Below are 22,539 nucleotides of genomic sequence, written 5' to 3' on the forward strand. Positions count from 1 at the left end.
GGGGGGGGGGGGGGGTATTGTTTGTTTTGTTTGTTTGTTTGTTTGTTTGTTTGTTTGTTTGTTTCTGTAAGGGGTCTAGTATTGTCTTACCGGAGAAGTTTCATGTTTAGTTTGGAAAGTTTTTATTTTATTTTAGGTCCAGCGCGCGCGCCAGATTGAGGAGACACCACGTGACGCGTGTTTATATTAAGAAAAACTTAGTCTTTTTATTTCTCTTCAGGTCGGGACGTTGGACAGACAACATCTATAGAGATGGAATGTACACAATGTAATTTCTTTGGTCATTATAGGAAATTGACATTTTGATCACAGTTCACCAGCAGTGCATGATTTGGATTTAATTGATCCGGTGTAACTTTACAACACGTTTAAGGATTATTTTCTTAAAATGTATATTTTTCAGCACCAGTTTGTAACAGATAAGTTTTTCAATCCAGGAGCGGACATTTTTATTGTAGGATTTCATTGAGAATTACGGACCTAGCAAGCGATTTTTACGGCATTGCCATTCTTTTTCTCTAGGAAAAGTCTTGAGAGATATCGGCACCACGTTGTTTTATGAACCTTTAGTACATGTATGCCCTGCTGACTGTAAATTTTGGGATCGATTGGACTTGTAGTTTCAGAGTTTAAGTGATAACAAGGAGGTGGATTTTTTTTTTCAGAAGAGATGTAAGAACAATATTAAAGTTCAATTCTTCTTGAATAATTGATAGGTCTTTCCTTCCATTTTCTTTTAATTATACTGTCATAAATAAACCGTATTCAAACCGAATGTCATTTTGAAAAAGAGGGGGTCCAGCAAATCATTTAAAATTAAATCGGTTTGAATGATACAATCAGTCGAAAAAGGCACCAATTCCCGAAATGCAGATGTGTCACAGTTTGACGTCGCGAAAAATAACAGTTTAGTTTAAATAATATGTTATTCAGTTTACGTTAGCAACATCATTACCTCCCCTGTACCTGTATTGATGCCCTTTATTGACTAATTTTCTTTGTTTTCTTTCTGTCACCTAGTGTCACGTCTGTTTGTCTATAATGAAATGTCATGCATCTATATATAGTCTATGCATGGCCTCTACGTTGATCTCTGTCACAGGTCTAGTCATAAAGTTAATTGTAAAACAAAAATACATTGGACATATAGGCTAATAGATCTCTGATAATTTAATGTACACTCAATATCAAAGATGTCTAGATAGAGGGCTCACGCAAACAAAAACAAACAAAAAATAACTCACGTAGAGGACGAGTTGTTTTTTTCTAACATTTGGGCGACTTGTCCTAATATTAGGACGACTTGTCCTAATATATGATGTATGATTAAAGCGCCTAGCTAACTATGATGTTTATAGTGTGACACGAGGAAGAAGAAATAATATTTAAAAAAGGTAACTTGGTAAGATTCACGAGACCTGAGAATGATTATCTACAGTACACTTTCATCTCTATATAATTAATCTTCGCGCTATCAATCATATGTGACGAAGCTTGAACAAGTGACCTAATAATTTCCATCTGTTCATCCTGGACCTATTATAGTCCAAACAATCATGACGTCTGGCAAGGCTATTTTTTTAATTTTTTCTGGGACGAAAGAAAATAGCCTTGCCAGACATCATACTTATTTGGACTACCTCCTACCACTTCGAGCACTCGTGATTGAAATTTCATCCCTGAAAAACACAAGAAGTCCCCAAAAATATTAAGGACAATACAATGGTAAATAATAATGTACGGGCTCACCAGTCACCGTACGGGTATCCCTAAATATTGCACGCATTTTTGTCACAGGATAGAAGTTCCTTCATTATATAAGTTCCAAAAGGAAAAAGTATTCTGGAATATTATTTCCATTAGTATGAATATCACAGTTTATTATATACTTAGTAGTAAATACAGATAAATTGTATGTAATACAATCAATGGCAAGCCTGCTGTAACAGCCACCCGTGATGTCAGTCTGAGACATTGAGTTGTAGCCTGAAGCCAGTGTCTAGTTTAAATAAGCTGGGACTAGTTAACGTACACTGCCAATAGTCTGACTGGTCTAGTGCATATCTGTGTGCACTTTTTTAACTGTTACTTACCGTAAGTTAACGCAGAATGTCACTCAACGCCATCAATATTAATAAACTGATACTCTCTTCCTTGCAAAAATTTCGTAAACCAGGTTTGACGTTCTCCCTAATAAGTGATTATTAAAAAAAAAAAAAAAGCGTGAAAACAGTCAGTACCACGTGTATTGAAAATGTCAAATTTTGGTAATTATTGATTGATTTATGTTTCATAGACTGAATAAAATATAATTATAACAGAAAATAAAAAAACATTGAACATTTTTGCGTCAGAAGATATTAATTCGTAACTGCCCGCTTGTCTTCGTGTTTATTTTAGACGATTGATTATTAGGACGACTTCAGTGACAGGTTACCGTTAATTTTATGAGGAAGTGGAACCAGTTTTGTTTTCATTTGAAAAGTGTACACATAATTTTGGTCACAAACATCGTTTAATTATATACATGGCTTTACTGTCAGTAAGTGCGAGACCATGAAAGGCACCAAAAAGGCCGTCTCACAAGTCTGACAAAGTTACAGAGGCTTAAAAAAATACGAGGATCTTGAATGTTGTTATCTCTAATCAACATGGTTGTTAAAATCAGAGCGTTGCATCTAATTATGATCAATTATCAGTCCGGTGATTTTGAAACACCTGTAGAGTTTTGTCAATTGTCAATTGTCACTGTATATTACAAGATAATACAAATTTCACACATAGCGGGTATGATGAATGCATAGCGGCCAAAATTCTATGCATAGCGGTACCGCAATGCATGAATAGCCTAGGGAAAACACTGGGTTAAGTTTTCCTAGACAAGTTCATATATCAGATACTCTAAGCAATAGTTCACTAAATTTGATGTATGGAATGATTGTGAGGTTTACATGTTTAACTGGCAGGTGTCATTTGACCTTGACCTCATTTTTATGGTGGAGTACTAAGTCAATGCGAAGTTTTTGAGTTTTGGTCTTTTTTTCTTAAACTATATGCAATAGGTCAACTATATTTGGTTTATGGAAATATTTTATCAACATGAAGTATACATGGTATACCTATGTCAGTCTTGCAGGTTTTATTTGACCTCGACCTCAATTTAACAGTTCATTGCTCAGTTTTTGTGTTTTGGTCTGGCTTTTTCAAAATATAAGCAATAAGTCAACTACACTATATGTGTTGTATGGAAGGATTGTAAGGTGTATATGTCTGTTTGGCATGTACATGTATCATCTGACCTTGACCTCATTTTCATGATTCACTGTTCAATGTTAAGTTCCAGTGGCGGATCCAGAGGGGGGGGTTCCGGGGGTGCGCACCCCCCTTTATTTTTGCCGATCAATGCATTTGTATCGGGACATATGTTTTGCACCCCCCTCCCCCCCTCCCCCCCTCCCCTTTGCCCTGGGTTAGCACCCCCCCTTTCGAAAATTCCTGCATCCACCCCTGAGTTCTTATGGCAGAGTTTTTTTCTCAGATATTATAAGCAATAGGTCATATGATCAACTACATGTATATTTAATCCAAAGAATGATTGTCAGTTTTGCATGTCTGTCTGGCATGGTTCATATGATTTTGACCTCATTTTCATGGTTTAAAGGTCAATTTTTAGTTTTTATGGTTAAGTCTGTGTCTTACAAATTATTATCAATAGGTCAACTATATTTGGTGTATTAAATGGTTAGAAGGTGTACATGCTTAATTATTATGCCCCGACATAGCGGAGGGGCCATTAAGTTTACCCTTGTCTCTCGGTATTTACATGTATTACACATTTATATGTACTTCCTACAACCAGTGATCTGGAAAGATTTGTTCTCTATGGGCCCAGGGCCACCAAATAATAAAATCAATGGGCCATTTTTAGAGTTGATGGCCCATGTTGTCAAAGGAGTGGGCCATTTGTTCACTATAAAAAAAAAGTTAAAGAAAGTATATATTTCAGCAAAGAGTTAGTGGTAGTAACCTGTATGATTTTAATTGATATCATGGATTTTGTGCCTTGCGATTTTGTAATTTCAATTGCAACATGTTCATTAACAGAAATAATGCAAGCTTACTTTAAGATTATAATAAGAGAAAAATTCTCGTCTGTAGTAGCCAAATTTCAGAAATTTAAAGTTGTTTATAAAAACTTATATCATGAATGATGGTTAATTAGTAAGTTACATGTATACTGCATGTTGCTATTATTACCATAGGAAAACACCTGAGACGTCTCCAAAAAATGTACGTGCTCCTATCATTGGAGGGAACACTTCATAGTTGTGTATACAAACACGGCAACATGACATAAGAAGAAACTATAAAAATCAGTTAAAAAACGCTTAACTTAACGGAGTGGTCATGGAGGGGTACTTATACATCCCAAAATCAAAAAGGCACTAAGTACAGATCTGAGAGTATTCAAGGCCAATACCAACTAATAAAAAAAATCATGTTACTTGGACTTTAATCATGATTATATCAAATATAAAAGACTTTTTTTTTCAACTTTATCATTATTATGTTTTTTCAGTCTTTTATCATCAATTGTGGAAGACTTTTTTTTAACTATAAATGATAAATGTTGCATATGTATTTAGAAAGATTGTTAAATGGTGATGTAAATTTTAGTGTATTTTTCTTTTGCAGATTTTTGAAGAAATACTGTAGAAGACATTTTTATAAAGCTGTTGTTTGATCAGACATTGTCAAAGCAGTAAGTATAATCAAGAGAGGTCACCTACTTATACATAAATAAACTCATTAAGATTCCGGGATTAAATTTAGTATATACGCCAGACGCGTGTTTCGTCTACAAAAAACTCATCAGTGACGCTTGAATTTAAAAAAAAAGGACAGACAAATAATTAGACACAACATAGAAAAATAAAGACTAAGCAACACGAACCCCAACAAAAAATGAGGGTGATCTCAGGTGCTCCAAAAGAGTAAGCAGATCCTGCTCAACATATCATGCATATGATACTGTCAAGTTGATCATGTGGTAAATAGTCTGAATTCGCTAGGTCACAAAGTTCAAATGAAGTAGATGTAAGCAATTATAACCAAACTGTACGGCCTTCAAAAATGAGAAAAACACATTCTGTATGCCTATGGTTGGCTATTAAAGGCCCTCAACATGAGAAATATGAAACAATTGAATTGAGAAAACTAAGGGCATAATTTATAAGAAAACAATTACCAAAAAATAAATATGATAGACATGAAACAGCAACTACAGGCTTGGAACTGGCCCATAAAACAAAATGTGGCTGAGTTTTTTCAACATGTTTGCGAGCACTCAATCTTCCCCTAACCTGGGACAACGGTATAACAGAACAACATAAGAAGAAATATACAGCCAGGATTTTTCCTGCTATCCATAATTGATTGTTTATACAAGTAATAAATCAGTAGGTATAGTGGTTCTCACATCCACTAAATACATTATGTAATCTATAATCTCTTTATAGACAAGGCGGTTTCTATTTTCATAACATTTTTGCAATGTTTTAATCCATAACTTAATTAGAAAATATAAATTTCTTTTCTTCTTTGAATATTGATAAAAATAAGCTGATTTCTGCATATAATTTAGAAATGCTATGATACTTTATAATTTAAATTTTATGTTTTAATAAAACATGTCAATGTAATTCAGGGGCATCCAGCCATTTTAAAAAGGGGGTTCCCAACCCAGGACAAAAGGGAGGGCGTCCAACTATATGTACCCATTCAAATGCATTGATCAGTCAAAGTGTGTGTATTTTAAGACCGTTAAAATCCAGATCTGGTCTATATTTTGGAATCCAACTCGGACCAACTGGAAAACTAGGCCCATAATCAAAAATCCAAATACATGATTAGATTCAGCATACCAATGAATCCCAAGAATTGAAATTTTGTTAAAATCAAAGTAAATTTATTTTGGACCGACCCTTTGGACCATTATGTTGACCAATTTGAAAATGGGACCCAAAATCAAAAATCTAAATACACGGTTAGGTCTGGCATATCAATGAACTTCAATATTTCAATTTTTGATGAAATTATCAAAGTTTAATTTTGGACCCTTTTGACCTCATGTGGACAAATTTAAAAAAAGGAACCAAATTCCAAAAACTTAATACATGGTTAGATTCAGCATATTTAAGAACCCCAAGAATTCAAGAATAAAACCTCATTGAAATTGTTCAAGAAATAAGCAATTTATACAAAGTATTGGAAAAGTATTGGTCTTGGCCTCTGTTTGGTCCCTAATTCCCAAACAGTTTTGGTCATAAACCTAAAATCAATCCCAACCTTTCTTTTATGAATAGAACCTTGTGGTACAATTTCAGAAAGATCAATCTTCCCCTAACCTGGGACAACGGTATAACAGAACAACATAAGAAGAAATATCATGAATATCAGTTAAAAAAGGCTTAACTTGATAGATAGATACAAATAGAATTACATGAACAAAAACAGAGTTGATATGGAGGGATACTTATACATGTTATACATCTCAAAATCAAAAAGGCACCAAGTACAGATCTGAGAATATTCAAGGCCAATACCAACTAATAAAAAAAAATCATGTATATTGGACAAAAATATCAAATACAAAAGGCTTTTTTTGTTTTTAACTTTTTGATTATTATTTTTTCAGTCTTTTATCATCAATAGTGGAAGATTTGTTTTTACTATAAATGATAAATGTTGCATATGTATTTAGAAAGATTGTTAAATGGTGATATAATTTTTAGTGTATTTTTCTTTTGCAGATTTTTGAAGAAATACTGTAGAAGACATTTTTATAAAGCTGTTGTTTGATCAGACATTGTCAAAGCAGTAAGTATAATCAAGAGAGGTCACCTGCATATACATAAATAAACTCATTAAGATTCCGGGATTGAATTTATTATATACGCCAGACGCGTGTTTCGTCTACAAAAAACTCATCAGTGACGCTTGAATTTAAAAAAAAAGGACAGACAAATAATTAGACACAACATAGAAAAATAAAGACTAAGCAACACGAACCCCAACAAAAAATGAGGGTGATCTCAGGTGCTCCAAAAGAGTAAGCAGATCCTGCTCAACATATCATGCATATGATACTGTCAAGTTGATCATGTGGTAAATAGTCTGAATTCGCTAGGTCACAAAGTTCAAATGAAGTAGATGTAAGCAATTATAACTAAACTGTACGACCTTCAAAAATGAGAAAAACACATTCTGTATGCCTATGGATGGCTATAAAAGGCCCTTAACATGAGAAATATGAAACAATTGAATTGAGAAAACTAAGGGCATAATTTATAAGAAAACAATTACCAAAAAATAAATATGATAGACATGAAACAGCAACTACAGGCTTGGAACTGGCCCATAAAACAAAATGTGGCGGAGTTTTTTCAACATGTTTGCGAGCACTCAACCTTCCCGTAACCTGGGACAACGGTATAACAGAACAACATAAGAAGAAATATCATGAATATCAGTTAAAAAAGGCTTAACTTGATAGATAGATACAAATAGAATTACATGAACAAAAACACAGAGTTGATATGGAGGGATACTTATACATGTTATACATCCCAAAATCAAAAAGGCACCAAGTACAGATCTGAGAATATTCAAGGCCAATACCAACTAATAAAAAAAAATCATGTATATTGGACAAAAATATCAAATACAAAAGGCTTTTTTTGTTTTTAACTTTTTGATAATTATTTTTTCAGTCTTTTATCATCAATAGTGGAAGATTTGTTTTTACTATAAATGATAAATGTTGCATATGTATTTAGAAAGATTGTTAAATGGTGATATAATTTTTAGTGTATTTTTCTTTTGCAGATTTTTGAAGAAATACTGTAGAAGACATTTTTATAAAGCTGTTGTTTGATCAGACATTGTCAAAGCAGTAAGTATAATCAAGAGAGGTCACCTGCATATACATAAATAAACTCATTAAGATTCCGGGATTGAATTTATTATATACGCCAGACGCGTGTTTCGTCTACAAAAAACTCATCAGTGACACTTGAATTTAAAAAAAAAGGACAGACAAATAATTAGACACAACATAGAAAAATAAAGACTAAGCAACACGAACCCCAACAAAAAATGAGGGTGATCTCAGGTGCTCCAAAAGAGTAAGCAGATCCTGCTCAACATATCATGCATATGATACTGTCAAGTTGATCATGTGGTAAATAGTCTGAATTCGCTAGGTCACAAAGTTCAAATGAAGTAGATGTAAGCAATTATAACCAAACTGTACGGCCTTCAAAAATGAGAAAAACACATTCTGTATGCCTATGGTTGGCTATTAAAGGCCCTCAACATGAGAAATATGAAACAATTGAATTGAGAAAACTAAGGGCATAATTTATAAGAAAACAATTACCAAAAAATAAATATGATAGACATGAAACAGCAACTACAGGCTTGAAACTGGCCCATAAAACAAAATGTGGCTGAGTTTTTTCAACATGTTTGCAAGCACTCAACCTTCCCCTAACCTGGGACAACGGTATAACAGAACAACATTCAATCAATCACAATCAAGGGTTCTTTAACTTCACTTCATACCTTACTTGGCCTTCTAGAGAGAGTTTATTGTAAATAGGGAATATGTCAAAGAACAAAGAACCTGACCAAAGAGCAGATAACAGCCGATGGCCACCAATGGGTCTTCAACACAGCAAGAAAATCAGCTGGCCCCTAAATAAAAATGTGTACTAGTTCTGTGAAAATTGACGTCATATTTGAATCCAAAACATATAAATGAACTAGGTTAAAAATAAAAACATTCTGTCATGGTTTAAAAAACATGACTTTGACTGAGTATTTTCATACTACACATGTATCATGACTTTACTTGTTATAGTTTTTATCGTCATGAACATGCATGAAATATTTGCCACTGGACGTTAGGTAACCAGTAAGCAACAATCAATCACATTACAGTACTGCCATTTTGATATCAGTATTTACATTAGAGTTTAAAATTGATATAAAGGTCAGATATTTCTCTGATTCAATAGTTAATTTTGCGTTTGGTTGATAATTTGTACCTCTTTCTTGTGACTTTAGGTAGTCTTATAGCTTGTCGGTTACAAGCATAAAATGACGTTCATTCTTGATTTTACAATTATTCAGCTATTTCAGCAGAACATGTATGCAATGCTTTTATAATATTTTTATACCCCACCTACGATAGTAGAGGAGCATTATGTTTTCTGGTCTGTGCGTTCGTTCGTTCGTCCGTCTGTGGGTCCGTTCGCTTCAGGTTTAAGTTTTTGGTCAAGGTAGTTTTTGAAGAAGTTGAATCCAATCAACTTGAAACTTAGTACACATGTTCCCCATGATATGATCTTTCTAATTTTAATGCCAAATTATAGTTTTGACCCCAATTTCATGGTCCACTGAACATAGAAAATGATCGTGCAAAGTTCAGGTTAAAGTTTTTGGTCAAGGTAGTTTTTGATAAAGTTAAAGTTACATCAACTTGAAACTTAGTACACATGTTTCCTATGATATGATCTTTGTTATTATAATTCCAAATTATAAGTTTGACCCCAATTTCAAGGTCCACTGAACATAGAAAATGATAGTGCGAGTGGGGCATCCGTGTACTATGGGCACATTCTTGTTTTCTTTTCACATTGTTTTCAACATTTATTTTAATCATGTACATTGAATGTTTAAACATGTTAAAGAGTCAAAGAGGTAGTTTGAATACTGTTTACATCAACAATATGTGATATCTTCGTTCATGAATACTATAGTAAAGCTTTTATTATCACTTTTTTTTCAGCATTTTATTTTGGAATTTTAGCTTAGTTGGTTTACATCCATAGCTGATTTCTATACTTTACCAATAGAGTAAGTATTTTTTTTTTCAGCATACTTATAAAAAAGCTTAACAATTGATATTGCTCAATATTTCCCATTTCTGGGAGTATTGCATACCCTATAAAAGTTTGTCCACTTGGGTTATCCTGCCTATATAATACTTTGCCAACCCTTTAGTGCAGAGAAGTGAACATTCTTTTCATTCTATCCAGGCCATTCATGCAATTTATTAATAATATTGTTATACTCATCAATCAAAAGAGGGACAGTTAAACTCATGACAATGCCATGGCAAAAAATGAAAAGGACAAACAGACAAACAATAGTACACTTGACACAACATAGAAAACTAAAGAATAAACAACACAAACTTCACCAAAAAAAAGGGGTGATAGTTCACAAAATGATGTGTATTTAAATAACCAGACTTGTCAAGAAAACCATTTAATCATATATTAAATAAGTTAAGCATGGTATATAAATGTGCAATTTATATGATAAAAGAAAGATAACTCAAATTTAAAATATTTGATTAATGCAATACAATGTTTATTTTAAGTTAGCATAGCATTCTTTACCCGTCAATGGTTTCAAGCAGTTATATTTTTTTATGAATATGGATACATGTATGTTTATGCATTGTTTCTGTAGATTTATTTAATGCTTGAAACTTTTTCAATATGCATTTAGATGTATATTATTTTGTGTTCATTATGGAGTTCTGAATTTAAATATATTAATCGTTTCATCAGCTTCTCAAATACAATAAAAACTTTTGTTCAAATGAACAGTTTCACAAAATGTAAACAAAAATGTTTTTAAGGTTACATCCTTGAAACAAACAGGTTAATCAATCAGTGTACTATTGATTTGATTAAAAATTTTATTTATATTTTTTTTTTTGGCATTTCAAGCTTTAAAAACAAAGTTGGACATGACATAAGTTTGGTACTGATAATAGTAAATCTTTTACAAAACTTGATATTGTCATAACAATATTTTTATACATTTTTTTTTCATTTCAGGTGATGCCACGTAAATCAAATAAGAGCAAAGCCTCCAAAGCCAAAGAACAAAAACTAAGAATGAGAGAAAGAAGGTTGGCAGAGGAGGCTTTGCAACAGTCTACTGATATTGATAAAATTGAAGGAGAAAGCACTGAGAATGGTTATCCTGAAGGAGAAAACACTGTTCATGAATTTGCTGTCAATAAAATTGAAAGAAATGACACTGTGAATGAATTGACTGTTAACTCTGTTGTCAATAAAAGAAATCACACTGATAATGAATTGACTGTTAACTCTGTTGTCAATAATACTGAAAGAAATCACACTGTGAATGAATTGACTGTTAACTCTGTTGTCAATAAAAGAAATCACACTGATAATGAATTGACTGTTAACTCTGTTGTCAATAAAAGAAATCACACTGTTAATGAATTGACTGTTAACTCTGTTGTCAATAATACTGAAAGAAATCACACTGTGAATGAATTGACTGTTAACTCTGTTGTCAATAAAAGAAATAACACTGATAATGAATTGACTGTTAACTCTGTTGTCAATAAAAGAAATAACACTGATAATGAATTGACTGTTAACTCTGTTGTCAATAAAAGAAATCACACTGATAATGAATTGACTGTTTACTCTGTTGTCAATAATACTGAAAGAAATCACACTGATAATGAATTGACAGTTAACTCTGATTGCAATGACACTGTTACTGATTTAACTGGGCATACTGTTGCCAATACCACTGAACAGTATCACACTGTTAATGAATTGACTGCTCCTTCTGTTGACTGCAACATACATTTAGTTAAGACTAATTTAATCAATTCAGAATTGAGTAAACTAAAAAGTCATTCAGGTTCAATCAACAATCAGTCTGAAAACAAGCAAACGTGCCAGGGTAGAAATAATAAAAATGACATTGATAACAAAGCAGACAAATCTGTGCATTCCTATTTATGGATAGGTGAACAGAAAACAGGTATGCATGCAAATATCAGGTTTGAAAATCCTGTAGTTTTATATGATTTATCAAGATCACAAGTAACACGAGAACAAAATAATCTAGTCATTCAGGGTAGTTTCCATCAAGGAAATACCAGGTTTGGTGAAAACGCTGGGAAACAATGTGTTGGTAATTGTTTATCTGCAATAGTGCATAGTAAACTGAAACCAGTTTTTGCATGGAACAAGTTATATCTTGACAATATACTAATTGAAGGTAACGATATTTATACATCTGTGCACGGTACTAATAATTATCTCTGTGTGGAAGACCTTCCAGAATTTGTAGATCTTAGAAATCGTATTATTCATTGTCACAAGAAACGTTCCATTTGTGCATTTGTACATGACGTTGACCCAGATTTTGATGGCGTTTTACCCTTAGACCAAGCCCTGCAATATGCATTAATAGACTCGGATGGATGCTTTGTTACTGTAAGAGCAACAACATCATTAGTAATAAAGCAGAATAACAAAATATATATGTTTGATTCTCATGCAAGAAATCGTTTTGGTTTAGTAGATAATTATGGTTCTAGTATTGTATTTGAACTTCCTGACATTCAAGCTGTTTACCAACACTTCTGTAATTTTGTTCAGGGTGATCAATCTGTACCTTTTGATGTTACAGGAATTACTGTTGCAATACAAGAAACAGTTGACAGTAATGTAGATATGACATTGCAAGATAATATGCAACATATTGAAATACAAGATAGTGTACCAATACTAGGTTATTTAGATAGTAAGCATAGTATTGAAAAAAATGAGACTAATGAAGAAACGCTCGACAATTTAAAGGGAGGATTGTTGAAAAATACCAAAAGACGTGTATCTGATCTTTCAAATGACATTGAATCAGACATATTAATGGACATATCACACAATGTATTAGATGACATTGAATCCGAAAGGTTAATGGACATATCAGATGACATGGAATCAGTAGATTTTTCAAAGGTAGGGTCTCCATGTACATTTGTTAGAGAAAATGAAGTTTCTGATATAGAAATAATGTCTGATTGTAGATCTAATTATTCCTTTAAGCCATTAGATTTCTACTCTAAAAGGGAACTCTGTGGACTATTGAATATATCTTCAAAAGAAGTGAAAAAAAACATGTGCAGTTCAGAATTGTGTAATATTGGCCATCCCTTTGAAACAAAGTCCATCATAGCAGACGGAAACTGTCTCTTTAGAGCAATATCTTATGCTGTTTCACATACACAAATATTCCATAAAAAGGTAAGACAAGCCATAATTAAGCATAGCTTGAGCATTTCAAATCATTTGACTAGTCTATTAGAAAACCAATATGGTACAGTAGAAGAACATATAAGTGGTCGAAAAATGAGAGAGAACAATTCATGGGGAACTGCATTGGAAATAATAGCTGCAGCAGACCTTTTGAAAACAGATATTTATACGTTTTATAACGGAGTATGGATAAAGTATTCATCGTCTCAAATTCACACAAACAGTGAAATAAATGATAGAGCAATCTATCTTCAACACATCAGAGACTTACAACACTATGAGGTTGTATTATCAGTTATACCAGAAATGCACAAACCACTTAAAAATAAGGGAGTTGCAATGAAGAGGAAATGTGAGCAAAATGATTTATTTGTTTCAAAGAAACACAGAAAACAAGATCAACAGACTAATGAAAACAATTTCTCTGTTAAATCGTCACAGAAAGGAATTCATTCAGACAAAGCTTTAAATGAAGTACAATACTTATCAAAATCTGAAAAACAAAAATTAAAGTATCACACTGATTCTCAAGCAAGGTACAAAACATTATCAACACAAAGGGAAAAGTATTCGAACGACGATTCGTACAAAGCTCAGAAAATAAGAAAAGGAAGGGAGAAATATCAGAATGATTACAAATATAAATTAGATATTAAAAAGGCTTCAAAGGATAAGTATATGGCAGACGAAAAACACCGGGAAGAAAAGAAAAATGAAAGCATTAAAAAATATGAAAATAATGATGAATACAGAAAGAAATTGAAAGAAGCTGCCATTCACAAATATGCTACTGATGATGCACACAAAATTAAAATTAAACAGGCAAGCATTCACAAGTATGCTACTGATGATGATCATCAAAATAAAATTAAACTGGCAAGCATTCACAAGTATGCTACTGATGATGAACATCAAAATAAGGTGAAACATGCAAGCATTCATAAGTATGCTACTGACGATGAACATCGAAAGAATGTTAAATCTCAGACTTTGTCTAAAAGAATTCTCTCTAAAGAAGAAGGCAAAGACATTACAAAAGTTATTGAAAAATTTAAGAAAGATGTATGTGAAGGACCTGAATACATTTGTGCTTGCTGTTTTAGACTTTGTTTTCAAAATCAAGTCATGGTATATAAGAAGGATTTGTATCAAAAGGATTCTGTAAAAGATGTAGCAGACACTTGCATTTCTGATAAGTATTTGCATAAATGTTTAGACGAATGCGAAGATGAATGTAAGTATCAAGGAACTAGTAGACAATCCCTTTGGATTTGTTACACATGTCACAGAAAGATCCAGAGAGGAAAAGTGCCTGCTGAATCGTTTTTTAACAACTTATCATTAGATGATGTTCCCAATGAACTAAGCAGATTAAATCAACTAGAACAACATTTAATTTCTCTTAATATTCCTTTCATGAAGATAATTGCTCTACCTAAAGGTGGCCAAAAGGCAGTTCATGGACCATGTGTTTGTGTACCATCAGATATGTTTAAGGTGACTACTACTTTGCCTAGATCTGAAGATGATAATTGTTTAGTTAAAGTTAAGCTCAAAAGGAAATTACAGTATAAGGGTTATGAGGAATATCAATTTGTTGATACTAAACATTTAGAAGAAGCATTGCTATTTTTAAAAGGAAGAAATGAGTGGTATTCAAATATAGTAATCAATGAAAAATGGTTAAACCCTATTCCTTTACAAAATAACGAATGTTGCCCTGAAATAGAAAGCATGGACAATTCAACAACAACAAATGAAACGCTAAATGATAATTTGCAAGATAGGTCAAATGCAGAGGAACACAAAAATGAAGCGGATACATACTTAGATGATACTTTACAGGGCGTTCAGTTGGACACATGTTTACAACCTGCTGATATTGCACAGGAAGCTTTAGATACATTGTTTGATAAGGAATTCAATCTGTCACCTGCAGAGGAAAATAACCCTGTAAGTCTTTTAAGAACAAAGGGTATTGAAGCTCAAACGTTTCCAGTACATTATCCTACAGGTAAAAACACATTGAATGAAGAAAGAGAAGAAAAGTTATCTTTATTAAGATATTTCAATCTGAGATTAATGAGTGTAGAAAACCGATTTGCAAGAGATACTTCTTATATATTCTTTTGTCAATATATGTCTGAACTAGATAGAGTTATGTCAAATGTTCAAATTTCCTTAAGGAAAGGGTCGGCGTTTTCAAATGGAAAGAAAGTAACAAGCAAAATGCTATGTGATAAAGACACATTACATGGGTTATTCCGAAAAGATGAGGCAATAAAGTTTATGAAACCTGTAAGAGGAACACCTCCTTATTGGCAAGCTGAACAAAAGAATATTTTTGCTATGATTCGTCAGTTAGGTATTCCCACATTCTTTGCCTCGTTTTCTTCTGCAGACTTCAGATGGAAAGAAATCATAGAAACAATAATGAAGCAACAAGGAGATATTCGTAATTTTGACGAACTTACTTGGGATGAAAAGTGCAAAGTCCTTTGTAGTAATCCTGTTACACCTGCACGAATGTTTGATCGTAGATTTAAAAGATTTCTAAAAGATGTTATAATGTCAGGTGCTCAACCAATTGGCCATGTGATAGACTACTTTTATAGAGTTGAATTTCAACAGAGAGGTTCTCCACACACGCACTGTTTGTTCTGGATACAAGATGCCCCAAAATTCAATGAAGATGAAGATGATACTGTAACTGAGTTTGTTGACAAATATATAACATGTAAACTACCGCTGGAAACCGAGGACTCAGAGCTAAAAGACATTGTCACAACTGTACAACAACATAGCAAAACACATTCAAAAAGTTGTAGAAAAAAGGGAACTGTGTGTCGTTTTAATTTCCCAAGACCACCTTCTGAAAAAACATTTATATCACGCCCACCTAAGGATGATGAAGAAGAATGTAATGTTGCTGATGACACTGATGAAGATGTTGACGATGATGTTGTTGAAAAACCAAAATCGGGAATTAGTTCATTAGACGCTAAAAAGATATTAGAATCTCTATGGGCTGTAATCGAAGACTGTGAAAAGGAAAATTTGACTACTACTGAGTTATTCATAAGGGCAGGAGTATCTCAGGAAGATTTTCAAGAATGCTTTAAGTCAGTTACATATAGAAATACTGTGGTGTTAAAAAGAAACAAAGATGAAATGTTTATCAATCAGTACAACCCGCATCTCCTGAAAGCATGGGATGCAAATATGGATATACAATACATATTAGATGCTTATTCTTGTGTTGTTTATATAATAAGTTACATCAGTAAATCAGAACGTGAACTTGGACTGTTGCTACAACAAACAAAAAATGAGGCCTCTGATGGAAATTTGGATGCACAACAAACAATGAAACAAGTAGGTACTGCATACTTTCACTTTCGAGAGCTGAGTGCCCAAGAAGCTGTTTTTAGAGTGATCGGTTTAAGTTTGAAGGAATGTTCAAGAAAAGTTGAATTCATTCCAGTTGGAGAAAATCCATGTAAAATGAGCATTCCTCTAAAAGAACTTTTAACCAAATCAAAAAGCGCAAAAACAAAAACAAAATCAAAGGAAATCGATGATGATGATGACACTGATGACGATGATGATATTGAACTTTGGATGAAAAGCATTACTGATAGATATAAAAGTAGACCAGAACTTGACTTATTTAATCAGATGTGTTTAGCTTCATTTTGCTCCGAGTTTTCAGTTTTAGCAGAAACACAGATTCCAAATAAAATAAATGAAGATACCACATTCCAACTTAAAAATGATATGGGATACATCAGAAAGCGGACAAGAACCCAGCCTGCTATTATCAAATATGCACGATTTTCCATTGAAACATCGCCTGAGCAGTACTACCAAAGTATTTTACAGTTATATTTACCTTACAGATTAGAGGAACAGTTGAAACCGCCCCAATTTTTGACCTATGAATTGTTTTACAAATCAGGAATGGTCAGGTATAATCAGAAAGAGGTTCTTGTTACAGTCGAACAAATAGTTAATACTAACATGTCCAACTTTGTGAAAAGTGGCAAAGAGCTAGAAGCTGCAGAAAAAAAATTGGAAGAAAATGATTACCAAGAAGATGCGTGGGCAGACTTATGTCCAGAAACAGAGAGTGAAAGACGTCAATGCACTGAAGCAGAAAAATCTTCAACTGTCGTAGAAGTCGATAGTCCTGAATTTGGAATACCAGATTTAAATAAAAGTAACAAGCCAGAGATAGTTAGTGGAAATGGGATTAAAACTTGTTTACTAAGGTCGGAAGTTATACCCTTGTTGAGAGGTTTAAACATGAAACAAAGGCGTATTTTTTATAAGGTAAGAGAATGGTGCAACCTAAAAGCCAATGGTAAAAATCCCCCTCCCTTTCACGTCTTTGTAACAGGCGGTGCTGGAACAGGAAAAAGCCATCTGATAAAATGTTTACACTATGAAACCACAAGAATTCTTGCTCGCTGCTCTCCTAGTCCAGACGATTTGACAGTTTTATTGACTGCACCAACTGGCACTGCAGCCTTCAATATAAATGGATTGACGATTCACCATGCTCTTTCTATTTTCAAAGCTCTTACTGTTGACAAAGCGATGCTTGGTGAAGATAAGCTTAACACTTTAAGGTCAAAATTAGAAAATTTACAAATTTTAATCATAGACGAAGTCTCAATGGTCAACAAGAGGTTGTTATTCTTTATTCATGAACGGTTGCGTCAGATCAAGAAAAGACCTGAAAAAGATCCTTTTGGTGGGGTTTCAGTGATAGCTGTTGGAGATTTTTTTCAGTTACCACCAGTAAAATGCCGAAAAACTGATAAACTCTATGTAGATGATCCATCGAATCCTTTGAACTATCTGTGGAACGATTTCTTCACTATTGTAGAATTAGACGAAGTGATGAGACAACGTGAAGATGGTTTGTTTGCTCAGTTATTGAATAGACTTAGGATAAAAGACAAAAATTCTCCGTTAGAATCCTCAGATTTAAAAATGTTAAAGCAGTGTATAGGTAGTGGGACAGATGAAGCTTTACACATTTATGCTACTAATAATGAGATTAATATTCACAATAATGACATGGTTATTAAACTGTCCAGTGAACCTAAGTTTATTGAAGCACAAGATTTTGAAAAAAATAAAGCTACAGGAAAACTAAGAAAGAAAACAGCACCTTTTTCACAAACTGATATTTGTCTCCCAACTTCAATTCTATTAGCTGAAGGAGCCCGCGTAATGTTGAAAAAGAATGAAGCCGTCAATGATGGCTTGGTAAATGGGGTAATGGGCACTATTGTCAGCATTGCAGAATTTTTAGAAGGATCTTTGCCGAATGTTATTTTTATCAATTTTGACAATGATAGAGTAGGAAAAAACGCTAAGATTCAAAAAACAATAAATGGGAAAAGATGCATTGGATTGGAACCATCTATAGAGGATATACCGTTCAAAAATGGAACGAGAAAACAGTTTCCTTTGCAGTTAGCATGGGCATGTACTGTTCATAAAGTTCAAGGTTTGACAGTTTCACAAGCAGTTGTGGATTTGAATAAATGCTTCACTTATGGCCAGGCATATGTTGCATTGAGTAGAGTTACTACAAAAGAAGGGCTTCATATATTGCCAATTGATGACAAAAAACTTGGTCAAAAAATATACTGTGATCCTGATATCATAAAAGGCATCAAATCAATGAAACATTATCTGACTGAAAATGTAGAAGCATCATCTGAAGAAACACTTGTAACTATTGTTTATCACAATATCCAAGGACTAAGAGCTCATAAAAATGATTTAGTGGCTAATGCAGACTGTAAAGATGCAGATTATGTCTGTCTGACTGAAACATGGCTTGAATCTTCCTCTGATCATGTTCACCTTCCTAACTATGATTTTTATCACCAACCAAGATCTGCAGCCTACACACCGACTAATTCTGTGTTTAAGAATTTGCAAGCTATGGGCCACGGAGGAGTTGGAGTATATGTAAAAACAGATTCTGAATATGAAAATTGTAACTTTACCGTGGAAAATCTAGAATGTATAACTTTCAGAATTCCCACCATGAATGTCCTTGTGGCAACAATATATAGAACTCAGAAGTATCAAATTGGAATATTTCTTAAAACATTTGTTTCGTTTGTAAACAAATTGACTGAACTTTCAAACAATATCATTGTTTTAGGTGACTTTAATCAAGACATATTAAAGGGAGAAAGATCTATACTGGACTATATGACTTCAAAAGGATTTCAACAGCTAGTGGAAGAGGCAACAACAGAAGGTGGTACATTGATTGACCATGTCTATGTCAAAGGTTGCTCAAAAGTAGAAGTTAAAGGTATTCCAACATACTACAGTTATCACGATGCTGTATCCGTAATGCTTAAAGATAGCCGATAAGTATCAGATATATATATATACGGTATAAAGTATCCTCAGACCTCAGGGGGAGGGGGGGGGGGAGAAAGGGGTCCTGATCCCCAAATCCCTGGCTTAAAAACGCAAAATCCCGAGGTCCCGAATTTTGATAAATTTCAATCACGACATCCCGAAATTCGAAAAAATAATTCACGGATCCAGAAATGGTCGAACCCGATATCCCGACCTTAAAAGCACCCTATCCTGTAGTCCCTATAAAGTTCATTTCCCACTCGCAGCTGTTACCAGAATGTTGCTACAAAAAGCTTCATAAAAAGGAAAAAAACAATTTAAGTTTTAGTGCCTACTATGTGTGTGGGGGAACTTTTCACTTTTAACTATTCAGATTCCAAATATTAGTGAAACAATATCCTTTTTCCCCACCAAATAAAATTTATACATAATGTCACATTTCAAAAAGCCATAACCGATAAGTGGAAAATAAACTGACAACACCATAGCAAAAAAGAAAAAGGTGAAATGGCAAACAAAAGTACACATAACACAACAAGGAAAATAAATAAAGCTGAACAACACGAACTCCACCAAAAACTATCTCATTTTATTTGCTTTCTATTTCAGATCAAACCAAAAGACTTCAGTGGTGTGCAAGATTACTTAAATGTTTGACTAATCAAACTATTGTTTAAATATGTCATTGTTGGATGATTTTAATACTAATACAGAAAGAAGTCTTCATTTATTCCTCTTAGTAGCGTGACCTTTTATAAACCATATTTATATATTTATTGTTACATTGTTCTAATTTGTAAATAATATTTCATATATATAATGTCTCGTAAGCCAGATGTTTTGCTTGATATTGTTTGTTAATTACGTATGGATATTGTGTATGAATTCTTTTTTAAATTGCATTCAATTCCTGTTACTTCAATAAATATATTTACTGTCTATGTCCACTTATTTAGTCACAATTGTTTTCGTTCAACATAAGGATTACCTCCGGTAACATTTCATTGTAGATGATAACAATAAACTATTGTTGGCAGATATTTTTTTAGTATGAAATAGTAGAGTAACAGTTTTGAGGTTTTCAAGAAATCACTTCTGGTTACATATCAATGTATTTAAAACACCATAAGTCCTATACTGGTGAAATCTGAAAGCTATGGTATATGGCTGGTTGATATCATCGTCCACGATATCAAGAGAAAAAACAGCATAGACGGCTCACCATAAATTTCGTTTTTCATTTGTGGAATCAAGGATACAAATAAAATCATGATAGTTATCAAAGGTAACAGGCTTATAATTTGGTGCCCCAGACGCTCGTTTCTTTTGTCTTTTCAAGACTGATTAGTGACGCTCGGTTCACAATAGTTAGAAAGTCAAACAAGTATGAAGTTGAAGCACCGAGGACCCAAAAATCGATTCCTGGAATAAGAACATCCTTAGTATTTGGAATTATTAACAAAGCAAACAGAGTACTTTTGATTAATTATCAGTATGTTGATAATGAAGAAAGCAAACTCAGTGCGGTAAATTTCTCACTGATTTTGGTATTGGAGTTAAAACAACACAAACTTCAATATCAACATTTTAAAAAGGATATCAAATTTTATAAAAAGAATGCAGTACCATACCATGATAAATACCGCAAATCGCCCTTCTGCAGTGTATCTCCCGTAACTAATTATTTTGTGCAGTACAAGATCATCATGTTTCACCCGTTCGCTCAACCTGTGTTGGAAATGACGATGCCTACATTTCTGATACATGGTGATGGAAGTCACATGATATATTCAACTATAATTACCGTATCCTGGAACTGTTGTAATAGGTTCTACTATATGTTTAGATATTCGGGATTCTCTGGTTTTGTCGGAATGATACATCCATTCATTAATGGCTTTAATTTCTTTGCAATATATATAAAAAAAGATGTGGCATGATTGTCAATGAGACAATTCTCACAAGAGACCAAATTGTCAATGAGACAACACTCACAAGAGACCAAAATAATACAAAAATAAACAACTAAAGGTCATAAATGAAATGGAGAATGGAAATCGGGAATGTGCAAAAGAGACAACAACCCGACCATAGAGCAGACAACATGTTTACATTTTTCTAATTACAAGGATTGTAATAAATGGTACCCTATAGAAATTGCAATGAGAATAATTGTGCAATTGTAATCAATATAATCCAGCAGAAGTCTAGATAGGATCATGCTTGATTTCATCCACTAAAAGTTTGTGAGGGGAAAATCACTTTGATTTTATCAAAATGGAATCATGAGATTTTGACGGAAAGTATAAATGCCAAAATGATATATTAAATTGAATTTCAATTATCTCTTAATTCTTTTCGGTCAAAATCTACTTCCTGAGATATCCCTTAACAAGTAGTTAGGTCAAAGGTCAATGTAAAATTACAAAAGCATTCAAATACACATAAAACTCTTTAAATGATGCAAAAATCATATAATTTGCCTTTTTGTATATAACTTTGAACTTGGACCTTGTGACCTTCGTCAAGATAATTTCTCCACAATGTCATTGCACAAGACCTTGTGGGTGTAGAACCTTTTGTTTAAGAGTTTTGCTTAATAATGTCTTTTTATAAACCATCAATGGGGATTATGTCCCTTGCACAATAGTAAAACCAATACAGTCAGATTGTTACAAAGTTGTCCTTTGACGTACCAAGCATTTTTCAGTACATTTGATTATGCAAATACACATAAAACTCCTTAAATGATGCCAAAATCACATAATTTGGCTCTTAGTACATTACCTTGACCTTTGACCTTGTGACCATCGTCGACGTCATTACTCCACAATGTCATTGCAAAAGATCATATGGGTCAAGGACCTTTTGTTTAAGAGTTTTGCCTTATAATGGCTTTTTAAAAACCATCAATAGGGGTTATGTCCCTGACATAATGGTAAAACTAATACAGTCATAAGGTAAAAAAGTTGCC

General features: G+C 33.3%; 1 protein-coding gene across 1 annotated transcript; it reads left to right on the plus strand.

The window, feature by feature from the left end:
* Positions 1 to 1,366: 1,366 nt before the first annotated feature.
* On the plus strand, positions 1,367 to 19,574 carry LOC134717927 (uncharacterized). Its single transcript, XM_063580425.1, has 5 exons — positions 1,367 to 1,402; positions 6,813 to 6,879; positions 7,888 to 7,954; positions 9,854 to 9,921; positions 10,917 to 19,574. The coding sequence occupies exon 5, from the start codon at positions 10,920 to 10,922 to the stop codon at positions 19,572 to 19,574; it is 8,655 nt and encodes a 2,884-aa protein (XP_063436495.1). The 5' UTR covers positions 1,367 to 1,402; positions 6,813 to 6,879; positions 7,888 to 7,954; positions 9,854 to 9,921; positions 10,917 to 10,919.
* Positions 19,575 to 22,539: the final 2,965 nt, after the last annotated feature.

This window comes from Mytilus trossulus, chromosome 5 (genome assembly GCF_036588685.1).
Source record: "Mytilus trossulus isolate FHL-02 chromosome 5, PNRI_Mtr1.1.1.hap1, whole genome shotgun sequence".
Taxonomy (NCBI): domain Eukaryota; kingdom Metazoa; phylum Mollusca; class Bivalvia; order Mytilida; family Mytilidae; genus Mytilus; species Mytilus trossulus.